General features: G+C 41.8%; 1 protein-coding gene across 4 annotated transcripts in view; it reads left to right on the forward strand.

Annotated features, from left to right (window-relative positions):
• The first annotated feature begins 3,429 nt into the window (after positions 1-3,429).
• Positions 3,430-23,011, forward strand: part of CELF2 (CUGBP Elav-like family member 2) — a 262,119-nt gene continuing 242,537 nt past the window's right edge. The window contains exon 1 of one of the 4 annotated variants that reach the window (XM_072857596.1): positions 3,430-3,661. In XM_072857596.1, coding sequence (XP_072713697.1) covers positions 3,555-3,661 — 107 coding nt within the window. In that variant the 5' untranslated portion in view covers positions 3,430-3,554. Of the gene's footprint in view, positions 3,662-17,029; positions 17,337-23,011 lie in introns of those variants that run through there. The other 3 variants (XM_072857604.1, XM_072857613.1, XM_072857623.1) reach the window with 3 other exon arrangements.

Consider the following 23,011-nt stretch of genomic DNA (forward strand, 5'->3'; position numbering starts at 1 on the left):
TGCATAGAACAGCAGATAACCAAGAAACAGACTGCAAGTGCCTCTTGTGAGAAGACGTGTTTTAAATGTTTGTGCGACTCACAATAATACACTGTTTTATACAGCTTTTAGTGGTTTGTATTATTGTCACTCTGCTCTGGAGTTTATTGGGTTTTTCCATTTTAAAGATGGAGATGTGAGCAAGAGGTTAATTGGCTTGCATAAGATCTGACACGGGGACGCGTGGTGAAATGGGAAAATGAATCAAGGCTTTCTATTCCTCTCATGATTGCACTCATGATTTTTGGGCTGTTGTCCTGGACACTTGTCCACCATTTCTCTGTCATGAAATGTAGTTCATTGCTTGGCTGGTAGTATTGCTTTAGTGTAGCAAAATGCCATTGTATTTTGGGCTTCTGAATATTTTAAAAATGCTGTAAGCAAATAGAATGGTCAAAGAATAATCTGAAGTAGAAGTAGAGAGTAGAAGGTGTATTTTAATTTATATAAATTACTCATTGTTACTGGTTTGCCGCAGAAGTTTTGATCATTTTGCCTCTGTAAATGATTGGTATTCCTGTGGCCTTTCAAGGATTTGCAACATCACATAATTAGTTTAGCAAACTCATAGGCCATACGTAGAAGGCTTGGGTTTGTGTCAAAGACAGGGCAACAAAACCATTAAACTTCCACTGTATGTCATTTGTGCAGAACATTCTGCAATATATACATATCAGTTATGAATCTACAATCAATTTTCATGTTAAATGTTGAATTTAAACTCCACAGCTGGACTTTTGTCTTGAAACAAGCCAGATAGCCCTGTGCATCTGGTTTAATCTTCCCTTTAGCCGAATTATTTTAAAGGCACTCCTGCTTAGTATGTCTTACAATTGAAAAATAATACTCATATTCCCTCTCATCCTCAGCAGCTGCGATCCCTCTGCAGATGTTGTTCTGTCAGGCGTTTCATTATGTGTGATAGAAAGCATAGGTTCTTTCTGTCTGTCTGTGTTACCGCTTTGTGGATTTTATTTTCTTTTTCTTTATTTATTCCTTTGGCCATAGATGAGTCCTTACATAATACTTCATTTTATTTCCTATTGCTGCTGTTTCGCCTTCTTTCTAAGTACAGAAACGATCAAGAACTTGCAACTGCACGGAGCTGCCCAACAGAAGCCCATTGATTCCTCACCAAAGGGCTCTGTGTGAGCCATTCTACTCCAGCCTGAAAAGAAAGCTTTGTTCCCTCAGTTGGTAGTGTCTTAAGATGCTGATCCTTGCCATATTTTTGGAAAACTGTAGCAGTTTATCAGACTGTTTGACACTTCCCGTTCAGCTGTATATTCTGTAGCATACTCTGGTATTTGCCTCTTCTCATACATCAGTCTCACGAGCGCGAGACTGGTCTGGAGCAGCCCAGGCGTCACGGTGAGTTATGCTGGGCAAAAGTCATTTGGAGGCGAACAGTGAAAGAGGAGGAATCTGGAGTGCTGGTGGCCATGCCTGAAATGGTAGTAATGGATTTAGTATTTGGGGCAGGAGGTATGGGATTTGTCATGTTGGCTGAGTATTTTCCTGGCCGCCTTCCATGACTGTTCAGATATTTTTAGCATGAAGTACAAGCTATGTTGTCTCAGTTGACCTTGGAGCATGACATTTTAACATGGAATTGGTTTGAATTGCTAATCATTAAAACGATTTATTATTTTTTATTACAAGAGCAACTAGAATCCCAGTCATGTTTTGCAGATGAAAAGGGAAGCAAATTGAAACCTGTCTTCTCTTGACTTGCAGTCCTTCATGGTATCCATATTTCCTAAACTACCGTCTTCAGCTCTTTCTCTCTACATCATGAAAAGTAGATTATGCCTAGGTTTGTTTTTTAACTTGGTCATTCGACAAATATTATATCAGAATGACTGGAACTAATCCCAAGGTTTCACAGTGCTCAACAAGAAGTGTAGAATAAAAGGATCGTTTCTGTTGCAAACAATTTATGACCTTAATAGAAGTTTACAGCTGCTATCAGAAAGGCAGATCTTGCTATCACTATATTTATACTGGTGATTGCTCCCTCTTTGCCTTCATTCCCAGACTCAAGTTTACCAAAAAGATCAAGCCCCTAAATGCCAACTTCTGTTAAGGAATTAGAAGCAGCAGCACTGCATCAGGATATTGTAGCAGTATATTTTAAGGCAGTAATATATACCGCAGGAAAAGAGGTTCAGACCAACCACAGACATAGCCAGAAGTCTACGAAAGTTTGAATTCAAGTTCAGAGGTCCAGATCTATTTCTAGCTCAGTGTATTTCACTCCTACTGGGCTTTTTGACTAGTTGTCGATTTTGGACGATGCGTGTTTATTAAGTTTTGCATGTTCTTATGTTAACAGGACCTCAGAGGAAAGGACAGTCATTTTTAAGCTACATTTTACTGCCATAGTGGTGCAGAGAAGCCTTTGACTGAAAAAAGTATCAAGGTCTTGTTGACTTTTTCAGTCTACTAAGTAAGCACCTACTCAAGTATCTGATGGAGATTTAAAAAAAATAAAACAAAAAAAACCCAACCATCCTCCTGCCTCAGAAGTAGCTGCATGGTGTAAAGACTTACCCAGCAGAAGTTGAAACCAAGATGTGAAAATAAACCTCTCTTTGACTACCTTGGCAATTGGGAAGGCAACAATCTGTTTCTACAAATTACATGGCAGATCTCCCAAGTAAGGCCAAAGAGGCTGTTTCCCTGAAATCAGTGTCACACTATAGTTCCTTTCATACATAGGAAGTGAGTAAATCATTGAATAATGCAACACCCTCTCCCGTCTGCGAGAACTCTGCCAAAGCCAAGCGTGAGGTTAAAGCAAACTCAGTTACTTGGTAACTGAGTTGTGTTTTGGAGGGGTTAAAACTGGAGGGATTTTGGACTTGTGTTTTGGAGGGGTTAAAATTGCCAAGAAAACCTGAAAACTTGAAGAAGATCCCCAGGTGCCTGCATTAATACTCCCCAGTCTCTCTGATGTGAGCTGGCAGGTCCCATAAAGCCACTCAGCCTCGAACAGGGAAGGGAAGGAGGGAGAGAGCAAGAGCTCCAGCTGCAGCTCCAAAGCCCCAGAAAGAGCCTCTAACCCAATTCCCTTAAAGTGCACAAGCCTCGCGAGCCACAGCGTCTGTTTGCCACTGTATTCACCGAGTTCACAGGGCAAACAAAAGATCCATATCAAGCATCCATCCTTCCAGAGGGGGAAAGCCTTCCCTCATTCGCCCATAGATTTTCTCCCCTTTTCTTTCCGTTATATATATATATTTTTTTTTTTTTGGGGGGGGGGGATGTTGCTAATTTTTTTTTGGATGGTAATTAAGAGAGCTAACACCAGCTAGGCTAGAGTGAACGCAAACAAGACCCCTATAGGCAGCACAGTGCATTAATGTAAAATATGCCCAGACAACATAACTTGTCAGAGAGGATTATTTCTGCTTAGTGAATCTGCAGGGGCCCCTTTGCTCCACCACTCAGCGTCTGACTAGAGAGAGAAAGAGAGAAAGAGTAGCCATTAGTGAGTAGCTACTGTGGCATTGATGTTTGAGCGCACTTCTGAACTGGCTTTTGTTGAGAATATCGGTGCAGAAAGCATGCGCTGTCCCAAATCCGCTGTTACTATGAGAAATGAGGAGCTGCTTTTAAGGTATGTTGTCTCCTTTGTTTTAACGCGTGCTTTCGAGTTGCCTGGGCCCGCTGCAACTATAACCGTGCTGTGTATTAAGTAGTTTCCCTATTTAAAGGAAAAGACAGGCATTGCTGTGTGCAAGTAGCATTTTCCCCTAGTTAGAATCGCACATTTCATGTATGACGACAAATGTACGGAGAGGGCAAGGAGGAAAAAAAATAATTTTTTATTTTTTTTTTTTTTTTCCCCCTAAATGAGAGCGGGTATTTCTTTTATCACCTCCTTTGCAATATTTCTGCCTGCTTCATTATTATGCACTGGGCATGGAATAAGCATGGAAAAAGCTCAGGGAGACTCCATATTAGAGCTAGTGCCCTAAATACCACTTTAATTTTCACTTAGCCTATGTAAATAGTTACTAATGCTCTACCTAGTCTTTACCACTTGAAGATGTTTTAAAAATATCTAAATACTCCCATATGTGGGATTACACATATATTCTTAATGTTCCAAGGTTTAGCGGGGGGCCAGCATCGACTACTCTTTTCAGAGAGACATACACACATGCAGACACACGCACACACGCACATACACACAGAATTGTGCTCGAATTGGCACCCCGCTTTGAAAAATGTAGTCTTTTGTTTATTTGCTAGCAGACATTGTAGCATTGAATACATCTTTTGGTCTGACAATGGGACAGCTGAACAATGGTGCTGTCAAACTAGCTTAACGTATGTCTGGCGATGGGGTGGCTTGGGGGTTTTTTTCTTTCCTTTTCTCAGCCCCTTTTTCATTTCCCTTAATCTTTTTGTATATACGGGAGAATATGAAGTGTATTGCCTATTTTGTGACTGTTGTTTCATTTGATATCTGCTGCTAATAGTGCAGGGAGGGGGAGGTTTGCATCTTGCAATTATGCCTATTGCATTAAGTTGGAGATTTATTACTAACCTCTCCTTTAACTGTGGTGAGAAAACTTACTGATTCTGAAAGCTTACAATACTGCTGTCAATCTGGCAAATACATAGTTGCCAAATGTGCCCTTGCCTGATTTTATGCTTGATCATGTCAACTTTAACTGCTGTTTTGAAGATAGTGTTTCTAATTTTGTTTAGGTAATGAAAATGCAATAAAAATGATAAATCAGATCTCAGAGTGGGAGCCCATGCTACTTTCCATTTTTATAATCCAGCTATTAGCATACGTTAGAATTTTTAAGGTCAGGCAGAATAATTTACCTGGATGAATCCTATCCCAAAATCTAACAAATTATTCATATGACATTTCATGAATTATCTTTCTGTTTAGACAGCCATAGTTTAGCATTAAAACAGTTAACAATTTTGGGTTTGAATTTGGCAAAATGCTCACGTACCTTATGCATTATGAAAAGAAATTGTTATAAAGCTTTTGAAAAATTTTGAGTTACTACTTGGACAGCAGCTTGTGTCTTAAATAAAATGAATTGTCATCAGTCTGTGGAGTTTCTGAAACTGTTTAAAGTCTTTAAATACTTTACATGTTAAGTAAATATATCAGTTTTAGTAATAATTGTAACCATTTTCTGAGAGAAAAGAGATATTTATCGGTGGTTTCTATTTTTTGCTTAGATCAATTAAGTGTAGGGGTTTTGTGCTTTTTTTTAAACTGGATTCTAGTGCATGATTTATATGGGTTGAGGGGTCTCTTGGACCCCTTAATTAAAAATTAAAAAAAAGACATTAGAGATTTATTGGTAGCAGCCAGAGCTCTCTAAAGCATGTATTTTCAACAAAAAAATGTTTTATGGGGAGACTCTGAGCACTTGCTATGCTTTTTTGCGTTTTTTTTTTATTGTTGTTGCATCTCCTTCCCTTGTGTGTCGAGATGGTATAAATCAATAGGAAAGAGTTTACGTGAACAAAAAGGTAATATCGCATAAAATACGCTAGAAGCCTAGAGGTTATGGATTATCAGGTAGTACTTGCGTGCGGTGTGTTGTGCATAAACATGAAGAAAGCAAGGATGGTGTTTCGTATAATGGGACCATGCTATAATTCACTTTCTTAGAAGAACTTCTTTCGAGACAAACATTAACTCGTTCACAACTGCCCTGCTCTGCCAGAACTGGAGGGGGGGGGATTTTTTTAATCCAGCTATCCTCCTTCAGCCTGGGCTTTCTAGCAGCTGCTGCCCTTTGTGAATGGCAATAAAGTGAATCCCTCGCTCCCAGTTACATGGAAATGCCCCTTTAGTGACTGCCCAGAGTAGGGTGAATGCCACTTTTGTAGCAGACACCACCAGCCACCTGGGCAGCATACCCACCGCCGCTTTTAAGGACTATTCAATACTAAAACTGTTTCCTAAGTGCTCTTCTCACAGGTGAGTTCATACAAAACTTACAGTAGTTCCTATGTTTTCAGATAAAATGCTGTATACAATACATATACTACAGATTTTTGTCTTGGATTGCCAATTACTTTGTTCTTTTCCAAGGGTATTTTCTGACATTGCATTCACATCAAAGACTAATTTTTGAATTACTCTGTGTGAACCCTACTCCAAAAAAAATTTCTTTCTATGCATATTTACTGAAATATTGCTTTTTGAGCCATAACAATTATTATTAACATCAAAGAAGGTGAAGCAAATCTGTAACACAAGCCATTTCTTAGCATGCTTTAACAAAAGTGTCAGCTTTTGGGAGACTATATAGGTTTAGCGATCTTATGCATGAGCATCGCAGGTGTCCTTAGCATTACCTGTTTTGAATCTCACCCATTCACAAAGCAATGTGGTGCCTTGCAGTTGTCAAACTTGGCAACATCTGTTTCCACAACAGCGCTAAGAGAGCTAATTCAGACTCTGCATGAGTTGTTATTTGTTCTTGCAATGACCAGGTGTAATGCCAAAAAGAAAGACGGTCCTCGGTCTTAACTGTCAGAGCAAGAGCAGGATAGGTCTTAACCTGGGAACTGGCTTTCCACGCTGCCACAGGAAATGGAAGTGAATTATATTTATTTATTAGCCTGGAGTCTTTGTCTATATTTTTTTTCAGATTCATGAACCACAATCTCTAACATCAACATGTTAATATTCTCTTTGTTAAATGAGAATAAAACTGAAGTGTTTCTGTTATCAAATTTAAGTATATAAGATTGCAAACTATACCTTTGGGGCTCAAAAACAAAGGAGAGCATTCAATTAATATTCATATCTAGAAGTTTTACTGCAAGTGTAGATTGTGCTTGAATACTTAAGAAGTCATTCAGGAGTGAATCAATACTAATTATTGTAATCAGGAGGGTTAATTAGCTGAAGATGCTGCTGATGGAAAGTTCACTGCTTACAGCCCTGAAAACACCTAAGTTGATGAAATCTGAAAGCAAGATGTCTAAGAGGACTTTGTATGGAGAGAAAAGCTTGGCTTTCCTTTGGCATTTCAAGAGCCAGTTATTCCAAAGGGGAAACATAGCTTGTACTTTGTGTTTTGCATGATATTAATTCAGGGGGTGTTAGAAGATGCAACTAAATCTGTCTTGAAGATATTTTGTGGTAGTTTCTCATTAAATGCAAGTACCATTTTGGATAACCTGTACTGTCTCTGCAGCATTCATTTGTAGATTACCATAAATTAATATGGATAATCTTATGCATTTGAAATCTTGTTCCAGCACTGTTATTGGGAACAGGGGTTTTTTTGGGTTTTGTTTTGTTTTTTTTTTACCATTTGTGTGCAGGCATGGGGTCTTTACACAGTATATGTACATAAATTACACATGCTCTCTCTCTAATATACAGGTATACATCTGTGTGCATATGTACACACATACACATGTGTACATAAGTTTAAACATTTTTTCATTGCGGGTGTTTATTTCTATAGTCCTGTGCCCTCAAAACTCCCAGTTGGTTTCCATCTGCAAAAAAGTATTCAAGTACATGTAATTCAGAGGACAGTTATTGAACAAGTAGTTCATGAAATTTAAGTTAGAAGATAAAGAATAAAGACTGAAAAGAAACGACTGAAGAAAATCCTTTTCTTTTCCCTTAATTAGAGCAGTTGTGTTTCTTAAAGTGAGCATTACTGAATTCAAGCAAAATCTAGGTGTATACAAAATCTTTTCTCACAAGTGAATTATGAGAAGATTTTTTCTTTAATGCTGGGTGGTTTGGGTATTTTATTCCCCTGTTCCCCTAGTTATATCTGTTAAGGTTATAACCAAGATGAATGTCTGGATGTTTATTCGAGGGAAAAAAAACCCCACAACCCTTCCCCCCCCCCAGTCACACACACACGCTCACATAAACCCCCCGAAGTCAAGCGATGCTCTCAGAAGAAAGAAATTCTGTTTCAAAACACATCCTTCTTTGCTCTCTAATGACATTAGAGATTATCACGTGCAGGTGCTATTTATCTTTGCAACTGCTTTCCTATGACTGTTTTACTGCTTCCAACACATTTACTTGTATGTCAGCCATAGAAAAGGTAACTGAAAATGGCAGCTGTTGAGAAAGCATGTCGCCATGCCTGGAATGACATGCATTATCGGGGCAGCAGGACTTGCTGGCTCTACAGCCCATTTCTACTTGACCTGGCGAATGATTGGCTGCCTGGGATGGTGATGAATCACTGGAGTTTATGAAACGGGACTGCTGGCATCCTCACAGAGGAAATAAAAACGGGATTTTTTTTTTCCTCTAACACTCTTGTCGTGGCAAAAAGCTTTTTTTTTTTTTTTTTTTTTGGGGGGGAGGGTGTTTTTGGTTTGCTTTTGTGTTATTTCACCCTGCAGCGGAAGCAAATGCGTCAATTAAAGTCGCTTTAATGCTGTTCTTGGCAAGTTAATGATGCACTGAAGGTTAACTGTCTTTATTGGATGGAAGGGGGCAGGAATTTTCCCAAATTTGGGGTAAATCTTGATCTGGACCCTAATTTTCTCATCTCTCACTCTGGTCTTGAGACTGAGATAGCATAACTAGTAATCAGCTCGAGCAGGATGCAAAAAGGATTTTAGCTGTTCTCACACACAACTTTATTTTCTCTGATAGTCTAAGGATCAGTGACCATTTCGTGGGCTAACATCAGACAGATCCATCTTCAGGGTTTTCTGAACTAATGGCTAAATTGACATTTCTGGAAAGCATCGACTCCCAAATTTGCACTCAGTTTCTAGCTGGTTCATGAAATTATATTATGCATTAAGACCACATTACTGGATTAGGCTCTTATGAGTCGGTGCTTGTAGGAAAGTATCATAGGTCTGTAAACCTGCCAGTGCACTGACAAGACTGACACAGCGTAGATCACGAGCTGCCCTGCAAAATGCAGCCAAGTAAAAATGATCCTTCTATTTCAATTAAAGCACCCAAAATTGTATTTGGGGGCGGGGAAGGGAGAGAATTACTTGCTTGTCTCTCCATGTAGCATTCCCAGTGGCTGGTGTGTTAGCCCACGTCCCTCATTCAGGTAGAATAACCTGATTTTAAGTTAACTCTCTCTGATTCAAAGGAATAGGGTTACCAATAAAATTGCTTAGGAAGTTTTAAATATGGCACTTATACGAAGATAATGCTTTCTGCCATTACATTAGAGAGGGTTTTTCTCGAGTCTTACACTTTGCTGCCTAAGCTTTTTCTCCACTAGTTTTGAAAAGCAATTTGCATGCTCACATATGCTATTAGACTTTTTCACCTTCCTCCAAATAATTCAGCAGTGGCTGCTGCTGGATGCTGGAGAGGCTGCAGCAACTCTTGCTATTTAAGGCACAGCTTTCCCATCTCCCTTGCAAGGCTTCTGAAATAGAGGAGGGCAAACTTTTACCGGCGAAGGGGGGTGGCATGGGGAACTGTTGCTTGTGCCCTTCGGTGCGCGAGGGGTAAATGCTGTCCTCGTTCTGGAGTTCCCATGGCAGCAAATCAGCAGGTCATCTTCAAGAGCAGCTTTTGAGGATGCCAGACAACAGTCTGTCATTGGGAGGAAGATAGAGCAGAGAGGGTTGGAGGGGGAAAAAACTGATAGAAAATCAGAGAGAGGATACGAGAATTTACTATCCCTTTTAGACAAATAGAGGAGTGAAGAGAAAAGCAAGAGCACCCGAACGTAGATCATCTGGAAACTGAACCTTGCAAGTGTAGATAGCTGTGGATGATACGATAGCTGTGCTACGAAGTGAATTTAAGATTCAAATCCTGCACCTGCTCTCCCCGGAAGCTGCAGGTCAGCATCTGAAGAATTGAGGCCCTCTAGAAAGGAAATGGTGAATTATCAGAAAACTTAAATTCTTAGAGACTCGATTTTCAACTGTAACAACCTCTTGGTTTCATTTTCCTTCTCTTCTGCCTAAAAATGATCTATTTTCAGCAAAACTGTGAGGAAGAAGCTCACTCTAAAGCTTGAGAATTTGCCTGCATCATTTCAGCCCACATTTAATTTTAATGAGAGTTATATAACCCCCTTTAAAAATAACAAAACACTAACAGAACTGCATCGGCAACATCAGGTGTTCTGCAGTGCTGCTCCAATGAATCATACGGAGATTTGTCTGTGCACGGCTGATGAACATACATTTAACTCAGTTAACCCCCACCCCCGAATGTAGCAATTCAAAGTAACCAGAATTTTTCCTAGAGTCATTCTCACAAAAAGATGCCAAACTAGATGCCAGTCCTAGGAACCTCGTGGTTTCAGCATTTTCCCCTTCCAAAATTGTGTTATCAATGGGTTGGGTTTTTTTTAAAAGTTGCAGATGAATTACTGTGACTCTACCGAAGTGACACATTCTATGTTAAAAACTAAGTTGGGTTTAATGTTTTGCTTTAGAAAAGAAAGCCAGTGTTCCTATTTATTGTCCTGAGCCCCAAACCTCTGAAATTGTTAAGAACAGCCCGTTTAACAGGTGGCTCTGGGAGTCATAAACATATGACTTCATCAGTCTTCCTTTTGGAGGGAGAATTTGGGGGAAAAACTGAATCAGCTATTTTGAGCCTGTTAAACGTCTTGGTTCGGATGCAGTCCTTGACTTTAGGAAGTCCCTCAGCCGCTGGTTGCTGGAAGGTGGGAAGGATCACAGCGCACTTGCCATACTCATGCTCTTTCCCTTTGCATCTATTACAAGCCATTTGCAGAAGCAGGGTCATGGACTAGATGGAACTTTTGATCTGACCTATGTGGCCTACATTGTCCATTTAGGGCAGAAAAAAATGCCAAACCAGGCACGGTGCAGTTTTCTGCATGTCTGAATGCCTCCAGTTACTACAGGAGCCTTTTCTTTCCTTCCTTCATATCTGAGGTTTAATGGATTCTGCCTGCAGGAAATAATGATGTCAAACAAAGATAGTTACTTTACATATTATCTGGGTGATTGTTTGTTATTTTTGAGGACCGAGATGTATGCTAGGCACTTCACGAACAAATGAAAAAAAAGACCTGTGAAATTTCCTACCTTAAATATGTTACAATTGTGGTGTAAGGTGAGATCCAATCGTCTGCAGTGAAAAAGAAAGAAAAACATGTGGTAGAAGTGAATGAGAAGGGAAGATGATGGTTAACGTTACAAAGATCCTGCAGTTAGTCAGAAGTGCAGTAGGTTAATTTAGATATTGTAATACCCCCGCAGATTTCTTTACATTTTGTTTTTAAAAATAAGTCTACTTTTGGCTTCCTGTCTCTCTTCACGTCCCTTACCCAACCTCTTGCCTTGCTGAAGCCAGGTTAGAACTTCACACTTGCCTTTGCCCGTTGCTTTTGGAGCTGGAGCTGCCCTCCAGCATCACCTCCTGATCCAGCCTTTTGCTGTGTTCAGCCCATCCTCACCATCGCTACCCTGATCCTGCATCTCACAATAACCAGCCTCCCTACTGGGCAAAAATCTTCAGAAATCTCAACTTTATATAAAATGAGGGAGGTTTTTGTGTCTCCTAGTAGTTGTTCCTGTGGGTTTGGATGGGGGGGAGGAGTTTTTTTGGTTACGGTGGGCTTTTTCGCCTGCCCTGTGAAGGCATAAGTGGGGCTCTTGCACATTGTGAGGATGTAGCAACACAGACAAGAGAACGAGACGTGTGATTCCTCCTATCCTAAGTAATATAAGATTATACTTTTTCATGTGAAGATAATGCAATACAATAGCCAAATCCAACAATATTAAGTTCCCTCTTCCAGGGCTGTTTGGAAAGGTGCTTTTTTTGACCATAAATAATGTGCCGGCTGCCTAGTAGGAAATCAGCTCTACCCAGTGCATGTAGTGCCCCAGTTTCTCTCCTGGTTGGGTAGTGGTTGTTGATGGAATCAGTCAGCGGGTGAGAAGATAAGGTAGTTCATTAAAAAAAAAAAAAAAGAAAAAAAGAAAAAAGAGGAAAGAAGAAAAAAACAGTCAATGCCTGTTGTCAAGTTGAGATAGGACTGGACTGACAAAAGCCTCGGTCTTGTGTCTATATGCACAAGGCACTACACAAAGGCAACACCTACAGATCAATAGTCATGCTCTTCAATAGCGCTGTAAATAAATAACAGGACAGTAAGACTTGGTCTTGCAAATATTTACTTGTTACTACTTTAGTATTTGCTAAATACAGTGCTGAGCACCATGGATAGCCCAACTGGAGCAAATGGTACTGGCCCGCTCCTGCTCAGCACTAGCAATATGCAGGAGGGTCATGATGGAGTATCCCAAGTATTTGCATGCTATTAACAAAGTAGGGTGTTCCTCCAAATTAAAGGCCTTTCCTAAAAGCCCTCCATCACGTGTAGCGTCTGCCTTGTGCCATAAAATCTTGCCTAATTGTTTTCGGAAAGATTGAGTTATTACCCGCAAAATGGAACAAAGGCCTTATACCCACAGTGGGATGAAATCACCTCTTCAGTGGTATAAAATAGGAAGAAAAAAAAAAAGAAGTGAGTGGGAAGTTTTACTATAGCAACCAAGTTTACATAATATCAATGTGCTTCAAGTGAAAGCTCTAGAAATTCTTAATTTGAGGTACCTTTTCACAGGGCTAATTTTAAATGACTTTTACTTCTGAAAATTACTGATTAGCTACAATAGCCTACAGAAGTGGGGAGAAGCCTCACAAGTGGCTAGGATTTGAATACTTAAAATTCATTGATCAGCCTTAACCAATAATTTTTTTTTTTTTTTAAAAGGTTTTTGGTTATGTGCAAATTGTTTTATTTCTCAAAATAAGACGAAGAGAAGACTGTTGTGTGTTTGGTTTTGTAAATAAAAAATCCTTACTGAAAGGTTAAGGCTTCATAAAGCAAAACTTTATTGCAATGTTAGAACTAACTGGCAAAGACGGATTTGTTATAAATAATCAAAATCTTCACAAATGGTAAAACGGTGCAGAATCGGGTCCATTACTTTGTGCCACTCAAAGAAATGCACTACGTTTTGCTTTAACTGTTTATGGCTTTTACACCATTCTTTCCCTCTGCCCAAATGCTTTGTGTAACTTGTGCTCGTGTTCTTTGCTTTTCTTTTTTCTCTTCCCTTCCCCCCTCCCTTTCTTGTCCCTCCAGAAGTCTGCTAATAAAAGTTAAGCTGATGGGCTTCCTCGCTCCCTTACAGGCAGGTAGGCTCACGTCCCGCAGCACAAACCAAAATGCTGTATTTTCTGCTATTAGCCATGCTACTACTTCCAGACTTAGGGTTTGCCTGGAAGGTTATTTCTTTGTGAAAGATAGCGAACACCTCATTTGCATTCACTAACGCTATCTGGACCAGATTTCTTTTTCCCCTCACATTAGTGGAAGATCCTGAGTGATTCCACTGAAGTCATTTGAGCCTGCTCCAAATTTACACCGCCATCGCCGAGCTCTGCTTCTGCCGCCTCGGTTAGAAACTTGCTTTGATGCCAGAGATAAGCTGAATCCCGAGCATGTTCATTGGCTTAGGGGGGAATAAAGCAGAGGATTTGAACTCTCTTCATACTGCCTTGCAGGCCTGGGAGAGAGTGAAGTCATTCGGAAACTTTCCCTTGAAGTGCTTCCAACAGTAGCATTTCCTTGGCCCAATACTGGGGGGCAAGTTGATTAAAAGAATGGCAATTAAGGAAAGAGTGAGGAGGGGGTCCGGAGAGGGGACGTGATGTGAGCTCTACGCTGGATTTGGCTGCGGGATCTGGAAGGGAAGGGGGTGTCTGCTCTCTTTGTCACTCACTGAATGAAAGCCACGGGCAGTGATGTCAGAGTGAGCTCACACGCTCGACAGCAATCCACCGCTCAACCCCGGTCTTTCTCCAGTTGAACTTTTTGCATTTTTTTTTGGTTGTTGTTTTTTTTTTTTCTCTGAAGAGGTGTTCAGTTTGCAAAGGTTGGGTTGTTTGGAGAAATTGCATATAGCTCTGTGTTTGAAAAGCTGCTTGAACGGTGACTAATCTACAAACGTGAGGTGGAATTGCTTCGTCTGCCCCGCTTAGATGTATGGAGAAACCGAGGCACAAAGAGTAAATGATGCGACCGCGGGGGCAAGCAGGGTCTGGGCCTCTGAAACAAGGGGAGGATGGATAGGAGGCAACATTTGTAGCTGGAATAGGATTAAAGCCTGAGAATTGCTGATTCCAAATTCCAGGTTCCTTCCTCAAAACTGCCATATGCTCCACCAGCTGAAAAAGCTTAATATCAGCAGGCAGCGATAGTGCAGCAATAATGCAGCTCCTCTAAGCCAGTGTTTACATCTATTGTCTGATTTATGCTGTGAAAATTAATGCAGCTTCATTTGCCATTCCCCCTCCCCATTTCTCTCTGTACTATAGTAACGGACCAAAGCTTCCATTTTTTCCTTCATTTTTAATAAAAGTTGCTATTTTGCGCACGTGTGCCGGTCAAGAAACTGGTATTAACGTTACAAATAACAGAGCTGAGCCTGTAACAGTGTGAAACATTCAGGGTTTTTTTTTTGTTTTTGTTTTTCACCACTTACCCTCTGCGTTCGAGAGTTAATTCACACACAGGCACTACATAATTTATGTTTGAGAACCAAATTATTTGAATGCAGTTTCTCCCTGTAAGCTCTCCTTGAGTCATATCTCGGTATCTTTTATAGAGAGGGTTTCTTTTTGCATTTGACCGTGTTCCTGCCTCTAACTTTTAAATGGCAAAAGCAAATGTGCTTTGAAAAGTGTGTTACACTGCAGTTGTTAAATAAAGCAATAACCTATGCACTTGTAATGCTTTCTCTATGACCTACTTACATACTACTTCACCCTCCTTATAGTATGATTAAAAGCTGCTTTGAATCCACTATTCCCTCAAGGGATTTGAGGCTAGAATTTAACAAACTGCTGAGAAGGCTTAAGTCAGTAAGAGGGCTTCCCTACAGCTTCTTCCAGCTAATTCACATGTAATTAAAAGGAAAATAAATATTTCAAAAGAACATACGTTTTAATGAAGCATTTTTAGGCACTTACACCTTGTGAAATGCGGCACATTTATAAAGATCTCACTCTTCCATATGCAGATTTTAAGCAAAAGTATTTGTGATTCTCTCCTCCTCCCCCCTTTGCATCCTGTGCAAAGCGTGGATTTACTTTGCAGTCAGCAGCAGTGGGACTGTAGTCCTTAAAAGCGACAGGCTGGTGAGACTGAAGTCCCTTAGATTTAGCATGTACCAAAAAAAATGATGATGAAGAGGTACAGATCCAGCCGCACAGGGTGAAGTGGGGGTGGAGACTTCTTAAAAGAATATCTTCATCCTCACTGAGCTGCCTGTATTTCTTCTCAGCTAAAACCTGCCCCTTCTGCAGTGGCAAGATTTTGAAACTGAAAGTTAATCCAACTCTGCTCTGGGCTGGATTAACCACCATGGAGGCCTCAGATCAAAACCCAGGTGGCTGCATCCAGCTGGAGAAAGTTGTGCTGGTTTCTCCTTTTATTTCGACTTTACACTTAGTTTTGTATCCGCTGTAGAGTCCTACGCTGCGATGGATGGGCGGCGTAGAGGAATTGCCATTAATTTAGTAAAGAGGAGCCATAGCTTTGCTTTGTGCATTTCTATGTAGATGTTTAGGTGCCATGGTGATGAGGACAGTGTGCGAACGTATAGAACAGAGCAGATTAATAACACTATAGATATCTGTTCAGGATTGCAGCTGTCCTACGGGGATTATGCTGAGGGCCAAGTGAACCTTTTCTTTCTTTAGACTTGCAAAGCAGGCAAAAATTTTAGCAGCCTGAGGGCTTTTTCTTCCTTTTAACTGTTTAAAATGGAAAAGTCTCTGAGTGCAATAAACCGGACGCTGAAAATTCGCCTGGTCTGTATTTTAATTATCAAACCGACGTTGGTCAAAACTTACACACAACTTGGCCTGACTGATAGCAGATTTATTTATTGGTCAATTTAATTTTAGAATACTCTTTGAAAAGTTTAAGTGTAGTAGGTTTTAATTGGCATTTGTTACTTTTTTCACGTGTTGATTATCCAGAACAAATCAAATTCTAAAACCTGGAGAGAGATTCAGAAGGAGAAGCACGCACAATGCAGAGAGACGTTTTGTCTGTCTAGACTGCTCAGATCATCCAGTAATCTTCGTAAATGTGTTAATATTCTTTTGCCCGGAGCCGCTTTGGATCGAAGCAAGTAGAGTTTGGAGACGCAAAGGAAAAATTATACAGATTTTCAGGGGGCGGGAGCGGGGGGGGTGGCTCCAGCTATTTGTATGCGTGGAATTTTGTGTGCGCCTTGGTGGTGTCGCTCCTGTTGTGCTCGCTGTGGCCAACTCCCAGTGCAGCGGGGTCGGGAACGGGCTTTTGGCAGGTTCCAGACAGGAGGAAGGATTTACCGTCGTTACTTATTTCAAGCCCTGTTTTTGATCAGTGAGGACAGAGTTACTACCGCTCTCTCGCAAGCCACTAACATCACTTGGAGCGTTTAATGGGTGCCGAGCTCTCAATGGCAGGAATTTGAGTAGAGAGAGCCTGAACCGAGCAACCTGCCTAAATGTTCCCAGCGCTCCCAGTTTGGCAGCGGCGACCGCGCCTTCCTGCCGTACTGGGAAGAACTGGCTCTGTGCAAACCACTCGCGCGTGCTCGTAGAAATTTAAGCAGAGGGTTTCCCGCCGGTGCCCGGCTGCGAACTCCGCGGGGGCAAGGCTCTCCCCTCCCAAGGCGGCGGCCGCACCCCCGAAAGGCGAGCGTGGGGCAGGGGGGAGCGCTGCTGAGGCGGGCGGGCGGGCGACGGGGCTCGGGCGGCTCTCGCCTCCCTCCCGGCCGCCGCCCTCAAAGTTTGGCCGGGCGCTGGCCGCCGGCGAGGCGGCACCCGAGCCCCCCCTCCCTCCCCCGCCGCGGGGAGCCGCGGGCGGCGCGTCCCCCACCGCCGGCGGCGGGGCTAGGCCTCTCCCCGGGGCGGCGGGCCCCGCCGGGGGCGCAGGGGTTAACGGGGAGCCGCAGCGGGGAGATGGCTCCGCCTCCCCGCTCAGCACCTGGCGCTCCACCGACAGTTGCCTCAGCAGTCGATTTCGGAGGGGATTGGCGGAAAAAACCAAGAGGGGGAGAGAAATGTGACAACTGCCGGGGCTGGCGGCTGCCGCGGGGAGGCCTCCGCACCTGTGCCTGCCTCTCCGCCGCCCGGCGCAGTTGTGGGATCCGCCGAGCCCCGCCGCATCCTCCCTCCAGCCCGCCGCGGCGCCCCCGGAGCCCAGCATGACTTCTTCGTTCAAGCTGGATTTCCTTCCGGAGATGATGGTCGACGGCCGCTTGCTGGTCTCTGACAGAATGTAAGTGGCGGCGGGGCTGCCGCCGGGTATGCCCCCCCCCCACCCCCCGGCTCCGGGTACCCCCCGCCGCCCGGCACCGAGCCCCCGCCGCCGGGCGCGGGGCTTCGGCCGCGTCCCTCCCGCACCGTCCGCCCCTCGGCGGGGGGAGAAGGGGGTCCTCCCCCCTCCTCTTTTTTTTTCCCCCCCACCCCCTTGCCAAGTCACTTGGTGGTCTCCTCGTTGTCCCCCCCGCCCTCTCCCGAAAGGGCGGCAGCTGGGTGTTTAGCATTCCGGCAGGTCGGGAAAGGCGGGCGAGGGGCGGCAGGGTAAGTGTGGGGGTTTGAGATGCTGCTGATGCAACGTGGAGAAACGCGCAGCGGTCGCGCATAACTGAGTGCGCTCTCCTCCGTGCCCGGCGGGAATTCCTCCACAGACACTTGTACCCTGCACCCAGCCCGGACCCACCCGTGCTACCTCAGCCTTTCCCCGGCAGAATAAAAATCCCTTTGCCAAAGCTTCGTCAGTTCTCAAATTCAAATGAAATCCTGAGCATCCACTGGGAGTAAGACCCGGCAGCAAGCAGGGCTTTTTCTTTTTTTTTTATCCTGTTCCTGACAGCTGCCTGGTATGGAGAGTGTTAATTAGGGTGAGGATGGTTGTTTTACATGCAGTTGAACTGGGAATAAGATTTATCGGAAGGCACTGAATGCTGGAATTTCAGAAAGAGAAGTATTCCCCTAGCCCGCCTCTGCTCCATTAATCTCGATCTGAAAGTTTCTATTACTGTCCTCTTGGGCATTGCCAATTGACAGGGATTTTCAGGTAACCTAAGCCTTATATGAAAAAATAAAAGCTAGAAACGAGGAAATAGTCGCTTGCTGAAAGACACGAAGGCTGAGGGCTGTGCTGTGTTTTTCCAGCATCCAAAATGTCTTTTATTTTGTTGCTTTTTCTTCTTTCATCAGGATGACAAATGTGGTTTGAGTTACATTAGAATGAAGCGAGAGGCTTTGGCATTGACTCTGTACTGGAGCTTATTCCGGTTGAGGCAGCGCTTAAGTTACAAGTGTAAATAAACCCGTGTGCGCAGCAGAGACTGTCACCTGCGATTTGCACAAATCAGGTTGCATACTGTGCCCCCATCTAAGACTATTCAGACTTTTATTACCTTCTTTACTGGCAACCAAACTTTCTCCTAAGGTGGAATGCTTTCGCTTGCGCCAGCAATGTTCTGCGTGGAGATGTTCAGTGGTGGGCAGTTCTTCAGGCAGCTGAGATTGAATAAGTGTGTGGGAGAGGGGAAAGAGGCAGGGGGAGAACCTACTTGGTGTGGATGACTTACACTGTTTTTACAGTCCTTGAAGGACAGCAAAGTGTTTGCGTAAATGCTGCCCGTTGTCTCTGTTTTGTGATCTTAAATTCAAACGCGTTCTCTGCTGTGTTTTGGTTTTCCTCTTGTAAGATCCGTGTTTTTATTGGCATCGGTCAGTTTTGGACAAGGTGCTTGCGTTTCTCACCTTTTGCATAAAAATTGCATAGGCTTGACTGTTAGGGTACAAAGTTGCAGCTGAACGTTCGTATCGCTTGCTTTGCAGCCCTCTGTAGGGACTGGCCACAGCCGAGCTTTCCCTTGTTTTCATCGTCTCAGCTTTGATTAGACTTTTCTACCTGCTGTCCTTCCAGGCAGTCAGGAAAGATGCTGCTAACAAACATCTCCAAGCTCAAAGGCACTGTTAGCTGCGGCTGATGATGCCCTGTTGTCACTTAGGCTTATATAACTTTATCTCCAACTTGCCCCTCAAGGGGGAAGTACCAGGTCAAACTCTTCCTTCTGCCTTGCTGTCTTTCTACTCCTCTTCTCTGGGAAGCATCCATAATATATTTTAACACAGCTTGAAAGAGAGTCAGTGTTCATCAGACGCAGATCTTAATGTGTGTCCAAAGAAACCAAAATTACTCTAGAGATATGTCAGCTTCCAAGTGGATCTCTAAATATAGAAGTTTAATAATGAAATTGTTGAACACACATCCTTGTAGGATTTGGTGCTGGTTCCTCATATACTTGGGGGGTGCGGGGGGTGTACTTTGTAATCTCTTGAAGAAAAAAAAACACCTTTACCTCCTGCATCATCAGTGGTAGTGTTGTGATGTGCTTCCTTGTGTTAACCAAGCTTTGCTTTGCTGCGGAACTAAGTAATTGTGAAGATGTATGATTTCAACGAATCACGTGTCATGCATACAAATTAATATCGAGGCTAAATTGCTATTAACTAAGGGAGCTTCTATTCCGAAAAAAAATAATCTTGAAACTAAATGCTGTCTGTGGAAGCTTTGCTACGCTGCCTCTCTAAAACTCTCTAATTCACTATTTTAAAATCTTTATTTTGCCCTTCTAGCCAAGTGGTGACATACATTTATTTGCAAGTCCCCAACTCTCTGGACTAATCAGTGCTGACGAGAATGCAGTTTGATTATGCGTAAGGGGTCATGGGCATGTATGCATCTTCCCCTTTAGCTGCCCCCCCCCCAGACGTGCAGCGAGATGCCAGCAGCATTCAGCGGGGTGGCACAGTGCATCGCAGAGCAGGCTCCAAGTTACAGTGCTGCGCAAAACTTTTAACCTCGCCATCTGGTCTAGCCATTGAATATCGCTTAGTTCAGTCTTTAGCAGAAAGGAATTTCCTATTTTAGAGTGAGGCAATTAGCAAGATGTATGTAAAACTCTTCTCTTTCATAGTGAAAATTTGCAGAACTAGTTTTTTTTTTTTTCATGCCGGTGGCATATCAGATGTTTTAGGAAATCAGCACCATACAGTATCACTCACACTTCCCGTTGTTTACACGTTTAAAAGTTCTTTGTAAAAGGAATTCTTTTCAGTACCATCCATTTTTTTCAACAAGCGACAGAGAAGAAGAATTTTCAAGGAATAATTTTCAGTGCCTACCTATTGTGAAAGTTAACTGCCAGCTTGATAATTGGCAAAGTTAAAACGCTCTTACCTCTGTGAGACTGGTAATTGCTCTTAAATGTTGCTTCCCTCCAAATTTTGCTGCTGTTATTATCTAGCTAAATATAAGTAAAATAGAACATCAGATACTTTGAGCATGACTACTTAGTATAATTAAACCATATGCATGGCATCAGTGTACCTGGTTAGTAATTGAATGGCAATTTTACTAATAAAAATTCATTAATGAAATGGCATTGGAAAATAGACTCTCTAGGATATGAAGCATGAAGATGTATGAACTTTTGCTCTTGAGGGCAGATGGCGAGTTGGATGCTCTAGCCATCGTAAATGCTTGCAAAGAGACCGCTTGGTTAGTGCTCTGGTTAAAGGATCAGAAATTGTTTGGCTGATGTTATTCATAGCCTGTGTGTGTTAACTGTGTGGTCTTCAGCAATTCTGAAGAAAAGATACAGGTGGAAATGTGTGTGTGTGTGTATTTGGGCAGGGTAGGAGAGGGTTAATGGTTACTAAGTGTGGTTATAAAATGTGAGTTCAATGTAATTTGCTTAGTAATTTCACTGACTTACATGTACATGCCAACTGGATGGTTGTAAAGTGGTTGCTTTGAGGATTAAATACTCATCGTAGTAACCCCCCACGTTGATTTCTGCAATGCCACCAAAGATTTTCTGTTCCATGATACGCATTCCACTGCCTGGGATTACCTTTAATGTAAATGAGTAATAGTGTTTGTTATTACCGAGACAAACTCAAATTTGACTTTAATTTTTGATAGCTGGGTATAACGTCAAGAGAATACGTGATGCTTAAAGCAGTCCACATGCAACTGCACAGGTTCCATGGCAATTATGCGTAAAAGTATTTAGTCTTTGAATTCCTGCCTCTTTTTATCCAAGATGAGTTGAAATCAGATATATGTGCAATATGCTGATTAAAAAGGCAGTGAAGATCAATTTTCAATACTTTTTGTTTGTTTGTATGTATTGTTTATAAATAAGGGATGTCAGCATTCACAGGCATTCTTGCACTTTAAAAAAACTAAAACTTCCCTTTCTGCACTAAACCTGCAAAACAGGACTTTTTCCAGCATAAACTGGAGGTAATAAAATTAACTTTTTTTAAAAATTTCACTGCAGGGAAAACTCAGCATACTGTCAAAAATGATTTTTCAACTATCTGGGGTTTTTTATATGTAGAATATCAAACCGTTAGTTGCTAACTGAAAATGGATGGCTGGGTATCAGCTGTTTTTTAAGTCTATAGCCTCATTCTTATGTTGGCGTTTTTTTTCTAACTTTGATTTAGTAACAGCTTTATTTTAAGTATTATGACTTGTTACTTAAGTTACTTGCATGATATATTCCTTGGGCCACTACTGAAGGAAAGCAAAGCAAAAGAAGAAGAAAATTCTTGACTGTTGACTAAGAGCTTCAGAAAGGAAAATAAATCTTTGGATGTCAATTAAGTAATTACGATTTCATGGTGTCCTTCTCCCCATCATCTTTTCTAGTAGCTGCCTAGTACCCCATTCAGTATTTAACCTACAATAACTCTCAGCACATTAATATTTTAATATATCTTCCACTTCCTATGATATGATCTCACAAGTTTTGAAGCCTCCCCCACCATGTATTCATCATCCAAATTAATCATCAGTTATGATTGCTTTAAAAACTTTGATAACTCTAAATATTTCATTGGCATTTTAGGATGTTTGATATCTTATGAGCATTTGGACTATTCAAATTTCATAATTAATTCATAGATTAATATAAAAATATTTGACCCAACCGATATGAAGGAAAGGTGTACAAAATATTGTCGTTTTTAAAAGCTCCTGGAACACAAGGAATACACTGTGGCAAGACAATGCTCTAGAGAAAAATCATTGTCTTATAGTTTAAGCGTATAAAAACCTCTTTCCTTTTAAAGCGGAGAGGTGATTTTTTTTTTTTTCCCCCCCTTCATTTCTACAAACTGTGGTTCCTATAGCGGATTATTTCTTGTGTGTTCATATAATTGCCAAGTATATTGCATCTCCTGACATGGTTTCCTTTGATTAAAACAAACTGGTGGCAGGGCAAGGTTAACCAGAGGCTAAAGGCACAAAATAGAGAACACACGTAGAGAGCGAGGTTGAGCTTTCCTTAGCGAAGAAGTGGGAAAACAGGAAAAACCTTCATAGGTGCAAGAAAAATGCAGGAACAAGAATGCCTATTTGGAAAATAAAAACTAATTAGAGCAATAAATGTAATGTTCTCAAGTAATTGTGAAATAATTATTCCCCTTTAGAATCATCATACTTTAATTGCTTTCCCCCACATTCCTGCGTTCTGCGTGCCTATGGAAAGGAAGAGAAGCACTTGTGTTCCCTCCAGGATTTCATTTTTCATTTGCAGTAAGCTGCTGGCTTTCTCGTAAAGGTTTTCAGAAATATGTTGCCTTAAACGCTGTTGTGTTCTTCCATATGGTGTTAAAGAGAAAAGGTGAATGGCAGATGCTGAAGCTATAAATTCTCTCCTATCGTCCAGATAAAGCACCCTGAGATTTAGTTGTGCAGTTTATCCATCCTCTGTATCGCAGATTTATAATCACTCTCATTTTCATTGAGACTGTGTTACATAAATAGGACACACTTCAGCAGTGTATTCTCTTTGCTCACAGCTTGATCCTTGAAAAATCAGCTGACAATAGTTTAAAATTATAATATTAATAAAGAGGAGA

This window comes from Ciconia boyciana, chromosome 1 (assembly GCF_034638445.1).
Source record: "Ciconia boyciana chromosome 1, ASM3463844v1, whole genome shotgun sequence".
Taxonomy (NCBI): Eukaryota; Metazoa; Chordata; class Aves; order Ciconiiformes; family Ciconiidae; genus Ciconia; species Ciconia boyciana.